The sequence below is a fragment of the Tasmannia lanceolata genome, unplaced genomic scaffold (genome assembly GCF_043159265.1).
Source record: "Tasmannia lanceolata isolate RefF3 unplaced genomic scaffold, GAP_Taslan_0.1 ptg000018l, whole genome shotgun sequence".
NCBI classification, from domain to species: domain Eukaryota; kingdom Viridiplantae; phylum Streptophyta; class Magnoliopsida; order Canellales; family Winteraceae; genus Tasmannia; species Tasmannia lanceolata.
In genome coordinates, this window is record NW_027518695.1 from 63,378,859 (window position 1) to 63,396,407 (window position 17,549).

Consider the following 17,549-nt stretch of genomic DNA (forward strand, 5'->3'; position numbering starts at 1 on the left):
ATTGCTTGCATGTGGACAACAGTCAAACAGTTTCTACTCCGAGTTAGAAAATCCAATTGACAATGATTTTTGGGTACATGTACATATGGTGGCCCACATTTTCAATCGCACAGATCACCTTATAAATGTGTGCTACTAGGCCATATTTTGCACTACCTCACTGTATTACAATGCAACGCGTTGACTAATGTATAGTGGGTACACCTTTTAATTGACCTGGATCATCCCTCAAATGGGCCCTATGTTAGGAGTTCAATGACCCAAACATCACACCAATACGACATTCCTAAAACCCAATCATATCTATTCTATCAAATGGACAGTCCGGATCTATCTCGGTGGGGCCCATCAAGTAATAGTGGGTTTGATACACTATATTACAATGAGGAAGCACTCTAAATATCAACTAAATCCAAATCTAAATCTTGTTGGTATCCAAATGTGGCCTAAGGGCTCTTTTGGATCCCTAGAAGATTTTGATTTGGATTTCTCACATTTGCAGCCCTTTTCGTGTTATGATTTGGATCCGGATCAAATCTTTTGATTTCCAAATTGGCGTCTGACATTGAAAAAAATCAGATTTCCAAATATGCTCTGGAAAATAAGTACGTGGAAATCCACAGATCGCAGTTCCCTTCACCCTCTTTGCTCCTCAACCTCTCCCCTCCAGTAGGAAGTACACCCCCTCCCTCCCTCAACATGAGCAGGCGGATCTATTCATTATACAAAATATGAGGTATCCAAACGGGCCCTAATTTACTTAAATTACATTTATGTAACAGAGTCTATCGGATTAGAAGATCTTGAAGAATGCTCCTTGCCTCTGCTACAGGATTTATGTGCTGAACTTCCCTGACCCATATATTCTGCATTGACTGTACTGAGAATGGCATCTCCTTAAGTTCCTTCTCCAGCCACCCAATGCCTTTGGAATCCATAAAAGTTCCCACAACGTTCTGCCAAGAAAGAAACAGGGGAATAATGGGATTATCAGTTCCTCAATACATTAAAATATGTTATTACGGAACACAGTGTTAGCAGATTTAGAGCGTGTCGAGTCAATTTAGATGTCACTAAAAATGCAAATTTGGTGATAATTCTCTCATCTCATTTTATATAAAGATGCTCTAGCTGGAGACATGGTGCAATAGGGAGGCCTGTTAAGGACATCCCTGACTTGAGTGTCTTACTAGCAGCTCTCAGACTCCATAAATACATTCATGCGTTAAAAGGATTCAAAACAACTGATAAAATCTAATAGATAAAAATGGTTGGTCCTGTAGCTCAATCGGTCAAGGCTTTGCATCTCAACATAGGTTCAACCCAAGAAAAAAATCTATAGACAAATTCATATGTCAAAGGGTTATGTAATGAATTCATTTGCCAAATAAATGCACATTTAGAAGTGAAAGATTAGAATTTTAAGAGGACAAGTTTGGCATTTCCTTAGGATGCCAAAAACTGTCTCACAAATCGCCACCATAAGCATGGGGGCATGGTGATCTAGACCAACCTTTTGGTGGGCCCTACCATGCCTGTGGGCCATGATGCAAAAACCAACCAAAACTATCCAAAAAATAGTGACATGGCAAGGAGCACCAGATGATTGGTTCAATCACTACATACAGTATGAAGATCCGGCGGAGATTGAAAAATATACAATTTTGGTTTGGTAACCATGAATTTTTTTTTTCCATGGAATATTAGGGAGGGCAGTAGAGGTGGAGACCTGAGAGTGACTGGGCGAGAACAGGGCAATAAAAGGCTGAAAAACAAGGGGAAAAAAAACTCCACACATTAACACAATTTATTTTCAACCTGTCTTTAGCCACTTCTCACCCACTCCTCGTTGATGCCTTCTCAAGTCTCCTCATCCCACCCTCATTGCCCTCACTTTCACCACATGATAAGCTCATATTCCATCGTAAAAAAATTATGGTTGCCAAACATGGCCTTAAGGTTTCAGATTCAACTCATAAAATAAATTCTCAGATTAAAGAAGATTAGATAGGTGTAAGGTATTATATGCAAGAGGGAGGAAACTCACCAAAACTGAGCCACAAGTTGCATTCATGATGATGAACTTGACGAGGTCCTTGTCTGAAGTGCTGAATACTTTATTTGAGTCGAAAGAAAACGTGAAATCTATACACGACGGATCAAGCATAGCTCCATAATTCCTCACTGTAATCCTGTGGTGCTTTTTTAGCATCTTCTCCAAACGATAACCGGTGGTGTCGGGGATTTTGTTGCTTCCCATGATCTTTGCACTCATGCAATTGCTGCCGAAAACACTGACTGTGAATTCATGAAGCCTGAGCAACGTTGCTGCCCTCTCTACGTCGGCCCAGCAACAACACGAGGATGACCCATCATCTATGTAAAAGATGAAAAGAATTACTAATGCGGAATTAGCTGCTTAAGAACAGACTTCCTACATATTTCAATACAAATTCTTTCGATGTACAGATGGTTCTATGATATGAATAACAGTTCCAATTGGGCTCTGATCAAAGTGGTTTTGCAGGAGCTTTAAAGTGCTCTAAAAGATTTAAAAATTTAAGAGGTAGGGAAATACGACATAAGCAGTGGGAAAACAACCTAACCAAGCACCGGGTATGTTTTGCACTATGTCACAAATATTGTTCTCGGGAATTTCTCGGCCAGGGAAAATCTCGGGATATTTTTTATTTTCTTTATTTTTTCGGGTTTATATCAAGAAACACGGTAAAATAAAATTATTTACAAATAATATAAATATATTAAATTTAAGAAAAACTATTAAATAAAAATATCGTAAAAAAAATCGCGATAACAACGTGATATTATCCCAATATTTTATGATAAAAATGAAAATATGACTTTTTAAATTCTAGGGATTATTTCGGGATTTTGTCGTTTTATCAAAATGTCGCAATAAAAATGTGATATTTTGAAAATAACAACAGGGCAGTGTTGAAAGGTTCTGGTTTACAAGCACATTGGGATTTTGTAACTTTATATGCAGTGGGTGCTTTGGGAGGCATTTTGATATCATGGGATGGAAATAAGTATAAGGCTTTAGAGTTTTCGTGGGGTAGTTTTTCATTGCCTGTGATCCTTTGAAATATTAGCAGTCAATCATTGGACACATTATCGGGAGTATACGACCCAATTATCAGGACAGAAAAAGCAAGGTTGTGGGAGGAACTAGATGAAATGGGAAGGAAGTGGAATCACCCTTGGTGTATTGGGGGAGATTTTAATGAGATTAGATGGGTGGACGAACGTATTGGGTGCTCGAGAACCAGTCACAATATGGTTGCTTTCTCTGAGTTTATTGCTAGATTGGAGTTGATGGATCCTCACTTATCAGGTGGGCAATTCACGTGGGAGAGAAGTAACAGTACTAGGATTGATATATTCTTATTTTGTCCTAGGTGGTCGGAGAATTACCCCGCTATTCGCCAGCTTGCTATTGATCATTCTATGTATGATCATCGCCCATCCTCTTGGACCCCCCAACTAGAGTCTTCGGGCCCTTCTCCGTTCCTCTTTGAGATTGCTTGGCTTGAGATTCCTAAAATGGAAGAGAAGTTGGGTGCTTGGTGGTCTGAGTGCTTGGTACTGGGATTGTGGATGTTGTCATCAGGGACAAAACTCCGTTATGTGAAGAAAAAGCTAAAAGAATGGAAGATTGATCGTCAGAAGCAGGCAAATGAAAGGAAACACTCGTTGCAAAACAAAATTGAGGAGGTGAAATTAAAAGTAGAGGAAGGTAGGGACGAGGAGGGAGAGGTGGAGGTTGGAAAGTTCAAGGAGGAGCTCAATAGCTAAATATTACATGAAAAAAGTACATGGAGGCGGAAATCTAGGGTCAGGTGGTTGAAATAAGGTGACAAGAACACAGCGTACTTTCATGGCATTGCCAGTGCTAGATGGAGAGGAGACTGGATACAGTCCATGCTTATGTATGAGATGAGGACTGAAGACAAGGTAGTGATCAGGAAGGAAATTATAATTCCATAAGATGGGATGTTAACCACATAATAGGAGTATGTTGGTTGAAAAGAAAGCATGCTTCAGGAGTTCTGTGCGACCGTAAAATACCTACCAAGTTGAAGGGAAAGTTTTATGAGACAGTTGTGAGGCCAGCCATGATGTACGGCTCAAAATGTTGGGCCACCAAGAAACAGCATGTGCATAAGATGAGTGTAGCAGAGATGCGAATGCCTAGATTGATGTGCGGCCACACAAGGTTAGATCGAATTAAAAATGAAGACATCCGTAAAAAGGTGGGGGTGGTACCAATTGGGGAGAAGATGAGAGAGCACCGCTTAAGATAGTTTGGGCATATCCAACATAGGCCTTTGGATGCTCTAGTGAGAAGAAGTGACTCGTGCCAAGTTGATGTAGTAAAAAGAGGTAGGGGCAGACCGAAACAACTTGGGTAGAAACAGTGAGGAAAGACTTGAGGGCTAGGAACATAATAGAGAACATGACCTTGGATAGGAGAGAATGGAAGAAAATGGTCTATGTAGATGAACCCAACTAGTCTTAGGATTAGACTTAGTCAATTTGAGCCAGGTAGATCCTTTCATCTTCTTCATGAAAATTTTCTAAAGGATTCATTAGCTGACCACAACTAGTATGGGACAAAGGCTTAGTTGAGTTGAGTTGAGTTGAGTTGAGTATAGGAAATTACACACCTCCGGATATACTTTTCATCTTGTGCCAGAGGGAGTGAATTTTGGTCATTTGGAGGACGCAAACGCAATGGAAAAGCCTTCTTCTGAAGAGGAAATTGAAAGAGGGTTGCTTTCTATGGCCAAGGATAAAGCTCCAGGACCTTATGGTTTCTGTATGGCATTCTTCCAATCTTGTTGGGATTTTTGTGAAAGGGGACATTCTGAGATTCTTCTAAGAATTTTTTGAAGGCTTGGTGCTTGATAGAGGTACGGGTGCGACTTTATTGCTCTCATCCCAAAGGTGAGGGCGCTTGTTCTATCGGTGAATTCCACCCTGTTAGCCTTGTTGGCTGCCTTTACATGTTGTTAGCAAAAGTTTTGGCCGCTCGGATTAAGTTGGTGATGCCCAAGATTATTTCGAATAGACAGTCTGCCTTCGTGAGTAAGAGGCAGATATTGGATTGCTCTCTAGTCACTAATGGGGTTATTGATTTTTACTCAAAGATGGGAAGGAGAGGAATAGTGTGTAAGCTAGACATGGAAAAAGCTTACGATCAGGTCGAATGGGAATTCCTAGACTACGTGATGTTTAGAATGGGCTTCGGTTCAAAATGGAGAAATTGGATTTCAAATTATGTGTCCCCGGCTTGGTTCTCGGTTCTTGTTAATGGGGCTCCTAATGGATTTTTCAAGTCCTCTCGTAGCTTAAGGCAAGGTGACCTGTTGGAAAGTTGCCGTATTCCGACCACCGTGAGTTACTTGGGTGGGAAGGCAAGGGCAATTTAGAAAGTTTGCTTTTTAGGTTTTTACTAAAAACCTATGTTTTAAAAGGAGAAACGTTCTCTCTTGTTGGATAGTGAGAACGTGAAAACGAGAGAGAAAAGAGAAGGAGAGAGAGGGAGAGAGAGAGAGTGAGAAGTGGGTTTCTTCCTTGGGTTTTTCTCTTGGGTTCTTCTTTTGGGTTTTTCGCAGGTTTCTCTTGTGTACGGTCTTGGGTTGAGAAGCAAAGGAAAGGGTTGCGGTTTTTTGGGTTTTGAGTTAAATCCATTGTAATCCTTGTATATTGTTTTTCTCAGTGGAGATCGCGTTTCTCGCCAGTGGAGTAATGTTGGCCGAACCACGTAAAATCTTGTTCATCTTGTTTGTGTTTGTTTTACTTTTTCATTAAATTTGTGCACGATCGAATTGGTTTACCCGGCAAATTTTCTCAGCAATTGGTATCAGAGCTGTGGTTGTAGCGAAAGTCGAGGCCGGGTAGAGTGATCGTCGGTGTTATGGTTGGATTGCGGTTAGAGCGATCTTTTGGCGTGGAAAGATTGTCCAAGAAGATTCTTCTTCGAGGTGGAACGCTATAACGAGAAGTGCGAAGTAATCTGAGATGACGGTAAAATCAAGTTCTACTCAATTCAACATTGACAGATTTGACAGAAAGGGCAATTTCACCCCATGGAAGATGGGGGTGAAGGACATCCTAGTTCAACAAGGCTTGGCTAAGGCGTTGAAGGGAAAGGATGGGAAGACGGAGAAGATGATGGGTGCCGAGTGGGAAGACATAGAGTCGAAGGCAGTCAGCACGATTCGACTATGTCTGGCAGATAGCGTTATGTTTAACGTTATGGAAGAAGAAGATGCGTCTAAATTATGTGAGAAGTTGGAAAAGCTTTACATGTCAAAAAGCTTGGCCAACTGATTGTATCTGAAGCGGCAATTGTACGGGCTGAAGATGCAGGAAGGCGGATATCTTACGGGCTTGTGGATCAGCTCCACAAGATTGAGGAAAAGCTGAAGGAAGAAGACAAGGCCCTTTTGCTTCTTACTTCACTTCCTGATTCGTATGACAACATGGTGATAACTTTGTTGTATAGTAAGGATACAATGAAGTTAGAGGAAGCCACGGCGTCGCTCTTATCGAAAGAGAAGCGAAAGAAACAAGTTCTTGGTGAAAGTGAAGGACATGGGTTGGCTGTTCATGGTGGGGATCAAAGAGGAAGGTCGTCTGATAAGGGATCAGGGAAAGGAAGGTCAAGATCCAGGGTCAGTGTAAAGGGTGTGAAGTGTTATCACTACAAAGAATATGGCCACATCAAGCGGGATTGTCCAAAGCGAGCTGACCAGGCAGACAATGGTGATACGAATACGGACGAATACGGCGGTGGCGGTGGCGGTAACGGATGAACATAGTGAAATGTTTTGAGACGTTCTCACAATCTCCACAGGTAATCACACTTCTCCTCATGATGAGTGGATTATAGATTCAGGGTGCTCTGTTCATGTATGCTCCAGGAAGGAATATTTTGATATGTTCCAGGAGACAAGGGCGGGTGTAGTGTCATTGGGTGTCGGGTCTACTTGTGACGTCACGGAAGTTGGAACGGTGGAGATCAAAATGTTTGATGAAGTGGTTCGTACTTTGGGTGGTGTGGCGTATGTCCCAAAGATACGGAAGAATCTAGTATCACTTGGCCGGTTGGACTCCAGAGGTTGCAGGATTTCAGCTGCAGGTGGAGCAATGAAAATCACACGAGGCTGTATGGTTCTGATGAAATGAGAGGAGTGTGGTGGATTATATCGTCTGGTCGGGGACACGGTGACTAGTGTTCCTAAGATCTCGATAGTTAGTTGGAAACGGAGTGGTAGCGCGTGCACGCGTAGGGTCTCTTTCGCAGTTGGTGCAGAGACAGGTTCCAAGTTGCAGACGATGGTGAGAGAATGACAGTACCTGCATTGGAGAGGATAGATCGAGATCCCTCTTCAGGGTTAACTAGATGAGTCAACGGGGTGCATTGGCCGTGTTGATCGAATCGGGAAGAGTCTGAACTAGGATTGATTCGAGGGTGTGCAGCTGGAACTTTAGAAGGCCAATGATGGTTTGCGGTAATAGCGGAGCAGTGGGAACATCAACGGAAAATCTTCAGATTGCTGGGAAATAAGCCAAGGTGGAGATTGTTGGAAAGTTGCCTTATTCCCACCACTGTGAGTTACTTGGGTGGGAAGGCAAGGCAATTTAAAAAGTTTGCTTTTTAGGTTTTTAATAAAAACCTATGTTTTAAAAGGACAAACGTTCTCACTTGTTGGCTAGTGAGAAGGTGAAAACGAGAGAGAAAAGAGGAGAGAGAGGGAGAGAGAGAGAGAGACAGAGAGAGACAGAGAGAAAAGTGGGTTTTTTCCTTGGGTTTTTCTCTTGGGCTCTGTTTGGTTGCTAAAAAAGTGGGAGAAAGAGGGAATTTTAGTGGGATATGAAGCTCCCAAACATTGTTTGGTTGTATTTTTTTTTAAAAGCCTATTTGACTACGGGGAATGTCGGATACTGGTCGGGTGACGTGGGTCGACGAAGAAAGTCGAATTGCAAACCTCAAAAAATGAAGATTTCGTCTTGGGAGATCTTTGGAATGGAATTTGAGAAGACATCTCGCCGCTCACGATCTTCCCAAGATCTGCTGTACCCGTACGACAGAGAGAAGAGGAGAAAATATGGCAAGTAGCCGTTGTTCTATGGCCTCTACAGACAGTTCTTCCTCCTATCCATCGCCTGCAAAACCGAGCGAGAGAAAGAGGAAGAAGAACTCCGAGGTAAGGTTTTGTTTGTTGATTTTTCCCCAATTTCTGGTTTGTTTATGTATAAGCGTTATTTCATCGCACGGAAATAGGGTTTTCATCATTTTCTCTTGTGATTTTTTACTCGATTTAGGTTTCTTTCTGTCTCTTGTGGTAGATGAAGAAACCCTATTTCTTTCTAATCTTCGATCTATACGATTGTTTTCTGAATGAGGGTTTTTTTTTTTTGTGTGTTATGTTGGATTTGATGAAACCCTATTTGTGAGGGATGTTTGGAACCCTATTTCTCAAATTAGCTTATATTTTTGGGGTTTTCTCACTTGTTGGGGATGATGAAATAGGGCTCTTTCTTTCTGTTGGTGGAGATGAAGAAACCCTATTTTGTCGCTTCGATCTTTGTTATTGTTTGTCCCAAATATGGTATTTTTTGTCCTGTATGTGTTTGTGTTCTTGGAGAGGACGAAACCCTATTTATGAGGGATGTGTGAAACCTATTGCAGGGATTTTTTTTTTTGGGTTTATTGGCTATTGTTGGAAATGACGAATTAGGGTTTCCCTTTTTTTATATTTGGTTTGTAGATTGATTGAATTCCGACAGAAAAAATTACCTTCTGTTTGAGATTGAAGAGCAGGACACATTTGAACTACCCCAATTTTAGGTAAAAAAAAAGGACACCCCATCTGTTTGACAAAATGCACAAGTGATCGACTCAATTGAACTACTATGTTCCTGAAAATACTTATCTTGTTTCAATAAATGTGGTTGCAGTGGACTAATTTGTATTTGGCTTTGGCTGTTACACTTGATGATAAGGACAGATTTATGTCTAATATTTATGGAAATGAAATTTTCATACGATAGATTTGTTGCTCTTTTCGATAAAATGAGGTTGGAAAAGTCTACTCTTAATAAATCCTCTCTCCAAAACATACATTCAGAGGTTTTTAAGTAGTTTTCTCCTACCTCAATATAATTTGATGGGTTGCAACTACATTGTAGCACAATGACACATGCCTAGTCCTAACATGTGTTGTCCTTAGAAAAAATCTCACCTTGTCTTTTCCTTTTTAATTGCCTGCTGAGAGCCTTTTGGCTTTGTTATGGCTTTTGACAACTGAAATGTTTGGAGGATTCTACATTATTATGTAGTCTTTCTTACTTCATGATATAACTGGTTGTGCTATTATCCTATTTATTTCTTATTTTGTTATTCAATATACATAACTTTTGGCCTTTCCATTTATTGTGTCTTTCTAAAATGGGTTCATAGTTGGGTGACTCTTACCAAAGTAACCCTGACCCAAAACTACTTATGTTAGACTTGATTATCTCCGAGAAGATATCAGGATGGACCACCATGATGAGGACATATATGCCGTGGACTATATCGACGGAACTGGACATAGTGATGACGATGATGATGATATGTTTGCCGAAGCAGCATCAGTGGTTGCTGTTGGTGCATCTTTATTTTTAGCGATGCTTATGGAGCACGAAGGACTTTTCATAGAACGGGCGCCTTACGAGAACCACTATCTAACCGATCGTAGCTTTGTGAAGTTTGTCGTGGAGAGTGATGAACGCTGTCATGATCTGCTTAGGATGAACGTCGAATGCTTTAGACGATTCGTGGATATTTTTAAGGATAGCAGTATACTTAAAGATACAATCCACTGCAGTGTTGACGAACAGATATCTATTTTTTTGCACACTGAATCACACAACCTACGAAATCGCTGCATGAAAATATACTGTAGAAGATCGGGTGAAACCATAAGTCGATATTTCAATAAGGTTCTCCGTGCTATACTGTCTATGGTAGACATATTTATAAAACCACCATCGCCCGATACACCAAGGCAGATTAGGGAGAATCCTAGATGGTACCCTTATTTCAAGGTAACATCTTACCCTCCATAAGTTTACTTTTTTTAGTCATCTTCATACCATTAACATTTGACCATTACTATTGTAGAGCACAGAAGGGAGAATACCTCTAACTGTTTCATTTGTCATTATTTAGGATTGCATTGGCGCGATAGATGGGACACATTCCTGCCAAAGTGCCGGCCGAAATGAAGAAGCGGTTTATAGGTCGTAAGGGCACCCCTACCCAGAATGTACTTGCCGCATGCGATTTTGACCTGATATTCACATTTGTCGCTGCGGGATGGGAGGGATCGGCGTCTGACTCTAGAATATTAAGGGATTCCATCGCCGATGAAATGGGTATTATCCGCCATCCTGGGAAGTTTTACCTTGCAGATGCAGGATTCCCATTATTGAGCAACTTTATCACTCCGTACCGTGTAACGAGGTACCATCTGAGTGAACAGAGAGGACGCTTACAACGCACAAAGAAAGAGTTATTTAATCACAGGCATTCGTCGGCTAGGAATGTCATCGAGCGTGCATTTGGTGTTCTGAAGAAGCGCTTCCCCATACTTAATGGTGAACAAATGTACTCCTACGAAAAGCAAGTCGACATTGTTATGGCATGCTCTTGTGTTCACAACTTCATTAGAGGCGTAATGCCGAATGATGCGTATATTGCCGAGGTCGATAGGGAAATAGCTGCAGCTGAAGCTATGCGTAACCACCGTAGACATGATCCAGTGGAGGAGGGCCCTGCTCGCATACCGACTGCAGCACGCTTGGGTAGAAGTGATGATGCAAGGGAAGGAAATCAAATTCGTGAGGAGCTTTGTGCCAATATGTGGAATGATTATCGCGTGGATCACTAATTTGAAAGTCTTTGTCTTTATTTTGATGTGAATTATATTAGTTGTTATGGTACTCTTAACTCTACTCTTTTTTTAATGGTGGTACTGGTACTCTTAAACTCTCTACTGTTTGGTATTGTAATGTAATGTTTGAATGATGGTTTTAATACTCTTAATTGTACTATGGTTTGGTAATGTAATGTAGTGTTTGAATGGTGGTAGTCTCAACTCTACTATGGTTTGGTCAATATCATTTAAATACAATCAGTTATGTATTAAATGCAACCAGCTGTGTATTTATGGCTGGTGATCACAAAATTACATAATATTCTTAAATGAGGCAGGTAATGGAACCATCCGGTGATGGGGAGAAGACAAAAAATGCGTCATGGTCATCTGAGATGAATGCAGTCTTAGTACAGGCCCTAAGACACGAATCCATAGAGGGGGGCAAAATCCCCAATGGGTTCAAAGAGAGTGCATATAAGTTTGCACAAGTACAAATTAATGAAGCCTGCGAAACCAATTTGACGGTCTCACAAGTCAAAAACCATGTCAAGACAATGAAGGCAAACTACAAGGTGCTGGCTGAGATGCTCGCCACTAGTGGGTTTGGTTGGGATGATGAGAAAAAGAAAATTACAGTTACAAAGGATGTAGCCATGGATTACTTGAAGGTAACAAGTGCAAACTTAAGTTGTTTCTCAATCTAATCTTATATTAACTGATCAAAGCTGTAAACTGATTTATGCTTATTTTCTTCCTAGTCTTACCCCGAGAGGAAGAGGTTTTTCACTAGCTGCCATGAGTTTTATGAGGAGATGACCGAAATATTTGGAGATGAATACGCACATGGTTCTTTCAAAAAACTTAACAGGAATGTTGCACGGTCAGTTGAAGAAGAGTTGTACATCGTCAATGTCGCTAATGACGAGCATGAAGACCTCCCAGAAACTGAGTCTCAATTCGACTATATGGGTACTGGGTCTCAATTCGACTATATGAATAATGATTTTTCGACGCAAGAAGCGCCTCATGTACCTTCCCCTCATACAACTTCGCCGCCAGAGGAGAGTGAGAGGTCACACCCTACTCCTGCGGCAACTACTCCTATGGAAACCAGTAATGCTGCAGGTGCCAGTCGATCTGTTGGTTCATCACGACGCAAGAAGAGATCTTCTTCTGAATTGAAGGAATGTGTACTGGATTTCACTCAAAGCATCAAGGAGGTTGCTTCTGCTCTTCATGCTAGGACTGAGAAAGGTGATATCCAATGCAGGAAAGTGATGGAAGCATTACAGGAGATAGATGGGCTCACTCGTGATGACGTATCTGATATTTACGACTATTTCGTCATAAACGAGAAAGAGGGGCGTGGTTTTTTAAACCGTCCCAAGGATATGCGTGTGTTGTTTGTCAACAGGTTCCTCCAACGTCGCTCAAATGTCCAACATTCCTCCAACTGTGGGCTGTGAGGGTTATCTTCAGATTATGGGGACATTGTTCGTGTTGTAGGATATGTCGGTTTTTTTAAGTCGTTGCTACTATGACAACAAACTTGGTCATAATTTTGTTATTAAATGGTGGGAATTGTAGAAGTGATATTTTGTGATATGGCCCGTGTAACCATTGCTTTGGTTATGCTTCCCCATAGTCGAACTGAACTAAGTACTCTGCCTTTTGGATTTGTAGAAGTAATTTTTTGTGCTATGTCAATGTATGACATTAAGGGTGTTTATTTCTTTGTTCATTTCATGTCTCTATGCAGCCATTTCTTAATTTATGTCTCTACATGCTCAGATTATAACTCTTGTTTAGAAAGAGAGGCATTGGAACAGGTCAATGGTTCCTAACATAGCCTCTTCTTATTCATGACACTGGAAGTATCTTTGTTTCTTCAAGTGCAGGAACAAATTGGATCCATTATCATTTCAAAGTAGTTGCAAGGGGTTAGTACAACAAAGGAACTCCAACTCCGAAAATTCATTCGGGTTGTGCTGTTGGATGTCCCTATATCAGTTTTGGAGCACTGTTTTTTTTATTTTTTTGCATCTTGTAAGTCTGGATGGTTGCCATGTTTGTGATTACTTGTGTTCAAACATAACATTGAAAAGTCATTGGATGATCTAAAATGTCCATTTGATAGGCCAGGATGATCCAAACCGTCCATTTGATGGGCCAAAACGTAAATAGGTTGTGGCCAAAAATTCATTTTCATAGGAAGATCCTAGCCGTCCGATGCATGGACGTTTTTCATAAGATGTTGTTCATTTAGGAGGGCTAGGATCGTTCTATAGAAATGAATTATTGGGCACAACCTACAACCTATTTATGGTGTGGCCCATCAAATGGACGGCTTGGATTATCCTATAGTGTGGCCCGTATTTTTTCAAATAACCAAGCCCAAGCACTGAAAATAAACATAACATTGAATAGTCTTCCACCTATATTCAAGCAACCAAATGCAACTTTTACAACTTCTCCACAAAGCTCCTCTACATATTCACACAACCAAATGCAACTTTTAGAACTTTTCCACAACTCTCCTCAACATATTCTTGCGACCAAATGCAGGAATTTATGTCATTTCCATCAAACTTCCACCTTTTGCTTTTACAACCAAACACCATTTTTCAAAGATGCCAGCTTTCTCCTTTTTGACCGACATCCCACCCAAATGCCATTTGACTTCTAATTCCATCCAAACCCCAGCAACCAAAACCAACCAAACAGAGCCTTGGGGTTTCTCTTGGGTTCTTCTTTTGGGTTTTTCTCGGGTTTCTCTTGTGTACAGTCTTAGGTTGAGAAGCAAGGAAAGGGTTGCGGTTTTTTGGATTTTGGGTTAAATCCATCGTAATCCTTGTATATTGTTTTTATCATAGTGGAAGATCGTATTTCTCGCCCATGGAGTAGGCTTGGCCGAACCACGTAAAATCTTGGTGTTCATCTTGTTTGTGTTGATTTTACTTTTCCGTTAAATTTGTGCACGATCAAATTGGTTTACGCGATGGATTTTCTCAACATGACCCTTTATCGCCCTTCCTTTTCATTATAGAGGTCGAAACTCTGAATTGCCTTCTATCAAAAGGTAGGTCTTGAGGCCTAATTGAAGGATTTAGAATCAGTCAAGAGGCAGCAAAAATTAATCACTTACAATTTGCGAATGATACTCTTCTATTTTGCTCGCCGAATGTTGATAAGGTTCTAAATCGAAGGCTATTATTCATTGCTATGAGCTAGTTTCTAGGCAACGATCCAACTTTCATAAGTCGAAGTTGTATGGAGTTCATTTGGATTCGGAGGTCTCTTTAGGGTTGGCGGGTATTATGGGGTGCAGGTGGACAATTTTCCATCCACTTAGCTGGGGCTCCCTTTGGGGGTTGGCAGGCATAAGAAGCTTTGTTGGGATCCCATTGTTGAAAGAGTGGAAAGAAGGTTAGACACTTGGAAAAGAAACCATGTTTCCAGAGGTGGAAGGCTTACTCTCATTAAGGCGTTGTTATCTAACATCCCTATCTACCAATTGTCTCTTTTCAAATGTCCCGTTAGTGTGGCTTTGAGAATTGAACAGATTCAGAGAAGATTTTTGTGGGGTGGGTCTGATAAGAAGAGGGGCATCCCTTTAGTGAGTTGGGATGAGGTTTGTAAACCGATTAGACCTGGCGGTCTAGGAATTGGAAAGATAAAACAAGTGAACCCCTATTTGTTGGGAAAATTGTTATGGAGATATGGGGAGGAACCGTCTTCGCGTTGAGTGGAGGTAATTGATAGCAAGTATGGAGCGATAGTGGGCCATTGGGAATCAGAGGGACAGGTTCGTTCAGAAAGGTCGTACTCTGTGGCATGACATTCTGAGTTATTTGCATTGCTTCCATGCTGGCACTAGATTTAGAGTGCACTCTGGTATCGCGTCAGTTTTTGGCTTGACAAGTGATGTGCTCAAGCCCCTTTGATGGAGATATTTCCAGACTTGTTCTTGGTGTCCTCCTCTAAAGAGGCTTTTGTTAAAGATTGCTTCTTGCACCTTGAAAGCAGTGTTGTGTTGCCTCCTGCTTTTGTCGCCTTCAAAGCAAGGTTGTGTGGGCTCTTGCTTTTAGGCATAATGTTTTTGACAGGGAGCTTCCTTCGATGATTAGATTGTTCGAGTTACTTGAGAGTTGCTACATAAAGCGGGATGGTTCTGCTGTTAGGGTGTGGGTCTAGGATTCTTCCGGTGAGTTCTCTGCCAAGTCTTTCTAACAACATCTCGTGTCTTGTCCTGCTTCCCCTAGAATTGCTAGAATTTGGCCCATTCATTCCCCTAAGGGTCGGCATTTTCGGCTGGGCCGCCATTCGGAAGTGTTGGATATAGTGTATTTGCCTAAGGGCAAAGTTGTCATTTTTGTACTTATCCTATTTAATATAAATACATAAGTGAGTGGGAGATTTTCCTAACTCACTTTTCTCTTCTCTCTATTCTCTCTCAACATGGTATCAAAGCCCTAGGGTTTTTGATCCCTAGATAAACCTTTACCCTCCATCTTCTCCATCAACCCTAACCCTAACCCTAACCCTCCCCCTTCTCCCTCTCTCTAACCTAACCCTAACCCTAATTCTAAAACCCTAACCCTCCTTCCTTCAACCCTACGCCTCCTCCCTTCATCTCATCCATTCCCCGCTACAGTGCCGCTACAGTGCCCGCTACAGTACCTCCCTTCTCTCTTTTACCCACTTCGAACAACGAAACCAAGCAACCCTAGTTTCATTCTCTTCCCAATGATCTAAATTCCTTTGAAATTGTTCTCTACCTCTTCGCGGCTCCGACTCTAGTCCTTATATCTTCTTGTTTCCCTATGGCTCATATATCTCGCCCCAATCCCTTGTACCTGTCTCGGGGCCGCGCTCTTTTCGCTGGATCATCGATCTGACTTCCTTTACCTAAATATCCTTCTCTATCTTCGCTGTACTTCTTTGGTTTGCCGGTATCGTAGAGAGCTTCTCATACCTCTTGTCGTTCTTCTATCTATTGTCATGGATTCCCCTGATGTTAGTGATCCTCCTCAGATCAGCCCTTCTCGTGCTGACACCCGCTCCGCTACGGCGTCGGCCTCTTCTTCGAGTTATACTCCTTCCTCATACTCTCTGTCTGTGAACCATTCTTTTCCTCAGATGACCTCGGAGCGTCTTGACGGCTCCAACTACTTGAGTTGGAGTCTCGCTGTTGAGACCTACCTCCTCGCTCGAGGTAAGGAATCCCTTATTGAGCAGGATCCCCCTTCTCCCTCGGATCCTACCTATGACCGTTGGCGGAAGGATGATGCCCTCATTCACAGCCTTCTGTGGCAGAGTATGACCCCCCAGGTGTATAGACCACTAATGACCTTGTGTACCTCTAAGGCCATCTGGGATCATGCCGCTCTCATTTATTCTGGGGTTGATAACCTCACACGTCTCTCATCCACGTACTCTGAGTGGATATGTCTTCAGCGCGATGATGCCTCTCTCTCTCTCTGATCACTACAGCCGGTTTATCTCACTCTGCCAGCATTTCGACACCTATATGCCCCTGACCACTGATCTGGCTGTTCTTACTCGACAGCATGACCAGTTCCGTGCGGTTCACTTTCTCGAGTCTCTGGGGCCAGAGTTTTTACCCTTTCGTCAGCAGCTTCTCGACTCCGGTTCACTTCCATCTATCAGCGAGATTTATTCACGTGCTTAGCAGTGCTTACTCAGTGCTTCTTCTACTGTTGTTCCTGTCGACGGTTCTACCCTTGCAGCTTCTAACGGTGAGTTCCGTTCAGGCAGTGCTGGTAGCTCATCCGGGCATGGTCGCGGCCGTGTCGGTCGTGGTGGTGGCGGCCTCGATGGTGGTCGTGGCCGTGGTACTGGTGGCAGACCCCGTTCTTACTGTACGCACTGCCGCCGAGAGGGACATTATATAGATACTTGTTACACACTACACCCAGAGCTTCGTCCGTCTCGGTCGGCCCACCTTACTACTGCAGATTCTGTTGATGCTTCACCAACATCGTCCATTCTTCGCAGCGCCCCCACCGCCCCACAGAGTGACACTATGACTATTTCCAAGGCCGATTACGATGAGTTGCAATGTCTCCATCTCAGCAGCCACCCACCTACTGCCGGTTATGCTCAGCCAGGTAGTTCACCAGCCTTTCTCCTTACTAGCTCAAGTTCATGGATTATTGATTCAGGGGCCTCGAACCATTTGACTGGTAATGCCTCTTCCCTTAGTTATTTTTATCCATTTTCTCCTACGACTCATTCTGTTACTTTAGCTGATGGGACCTCTACACCCATCACTGGTATCAGTACTTTATCTTCACATTTTGGCTTTACATTATCCTCTGTTCTTTGTGTCCCTAAATCTCCTTTCAATTTAATTTCTGTTAGTCAAATTACTAAGAATCTACACTGCTCTGTCACATTCTGTCATTCTCACTATATTTTTCAGGATCTTACGACTGGGAGGACGATTGGCTTGGGCAGTGAGATGGATGGCCTCTACCATCTCGACAGTGACTTGCCTCGTGTTACCTTACACAGCTCTATCGATTCGTACCTGTGGCATTGTCGTCTCGGTCACCCCCTCTCCAGAAGCTA

At 42.2% G+C, this 17,549-nt stretch overlaps 1 protein-coding gene across 3 annotated transcripts in view; it reads right to left on the minus strand.

Annotated features, from left to right (window-relative positions):
- Positions 1–567: 567 nt before the first annotated feature.
- The window catches only part of CTC1 (conserved telomere maintenance component 1), a 66,379-nt gene continuing 49,397 nt past the window's right edge, over positions 568–17,549 (minus strand). For 2 of the 3 annotated variants that reach the window (XM_077360471.1, XM_077360472.1), the window contains 2 exons: positions 2,048–2,376; positions 577–956 (listed from right to left, as the gene is read on the minus strand). In XM_077360471.1, the coding sequence (XP_077216586.1) occupies positions 786–956; positions 2,048–2,376 (500 nt within the window). In that variant the 3' untranslated portion in view covers positions 577–785. Of the gene's footprint in view, positions 957–2,047; positions 2,377–17,549 lie in introns of all 3 variants that reach the window. The other variant, XM_077360473.1, reaches the window with a different exon arrangement.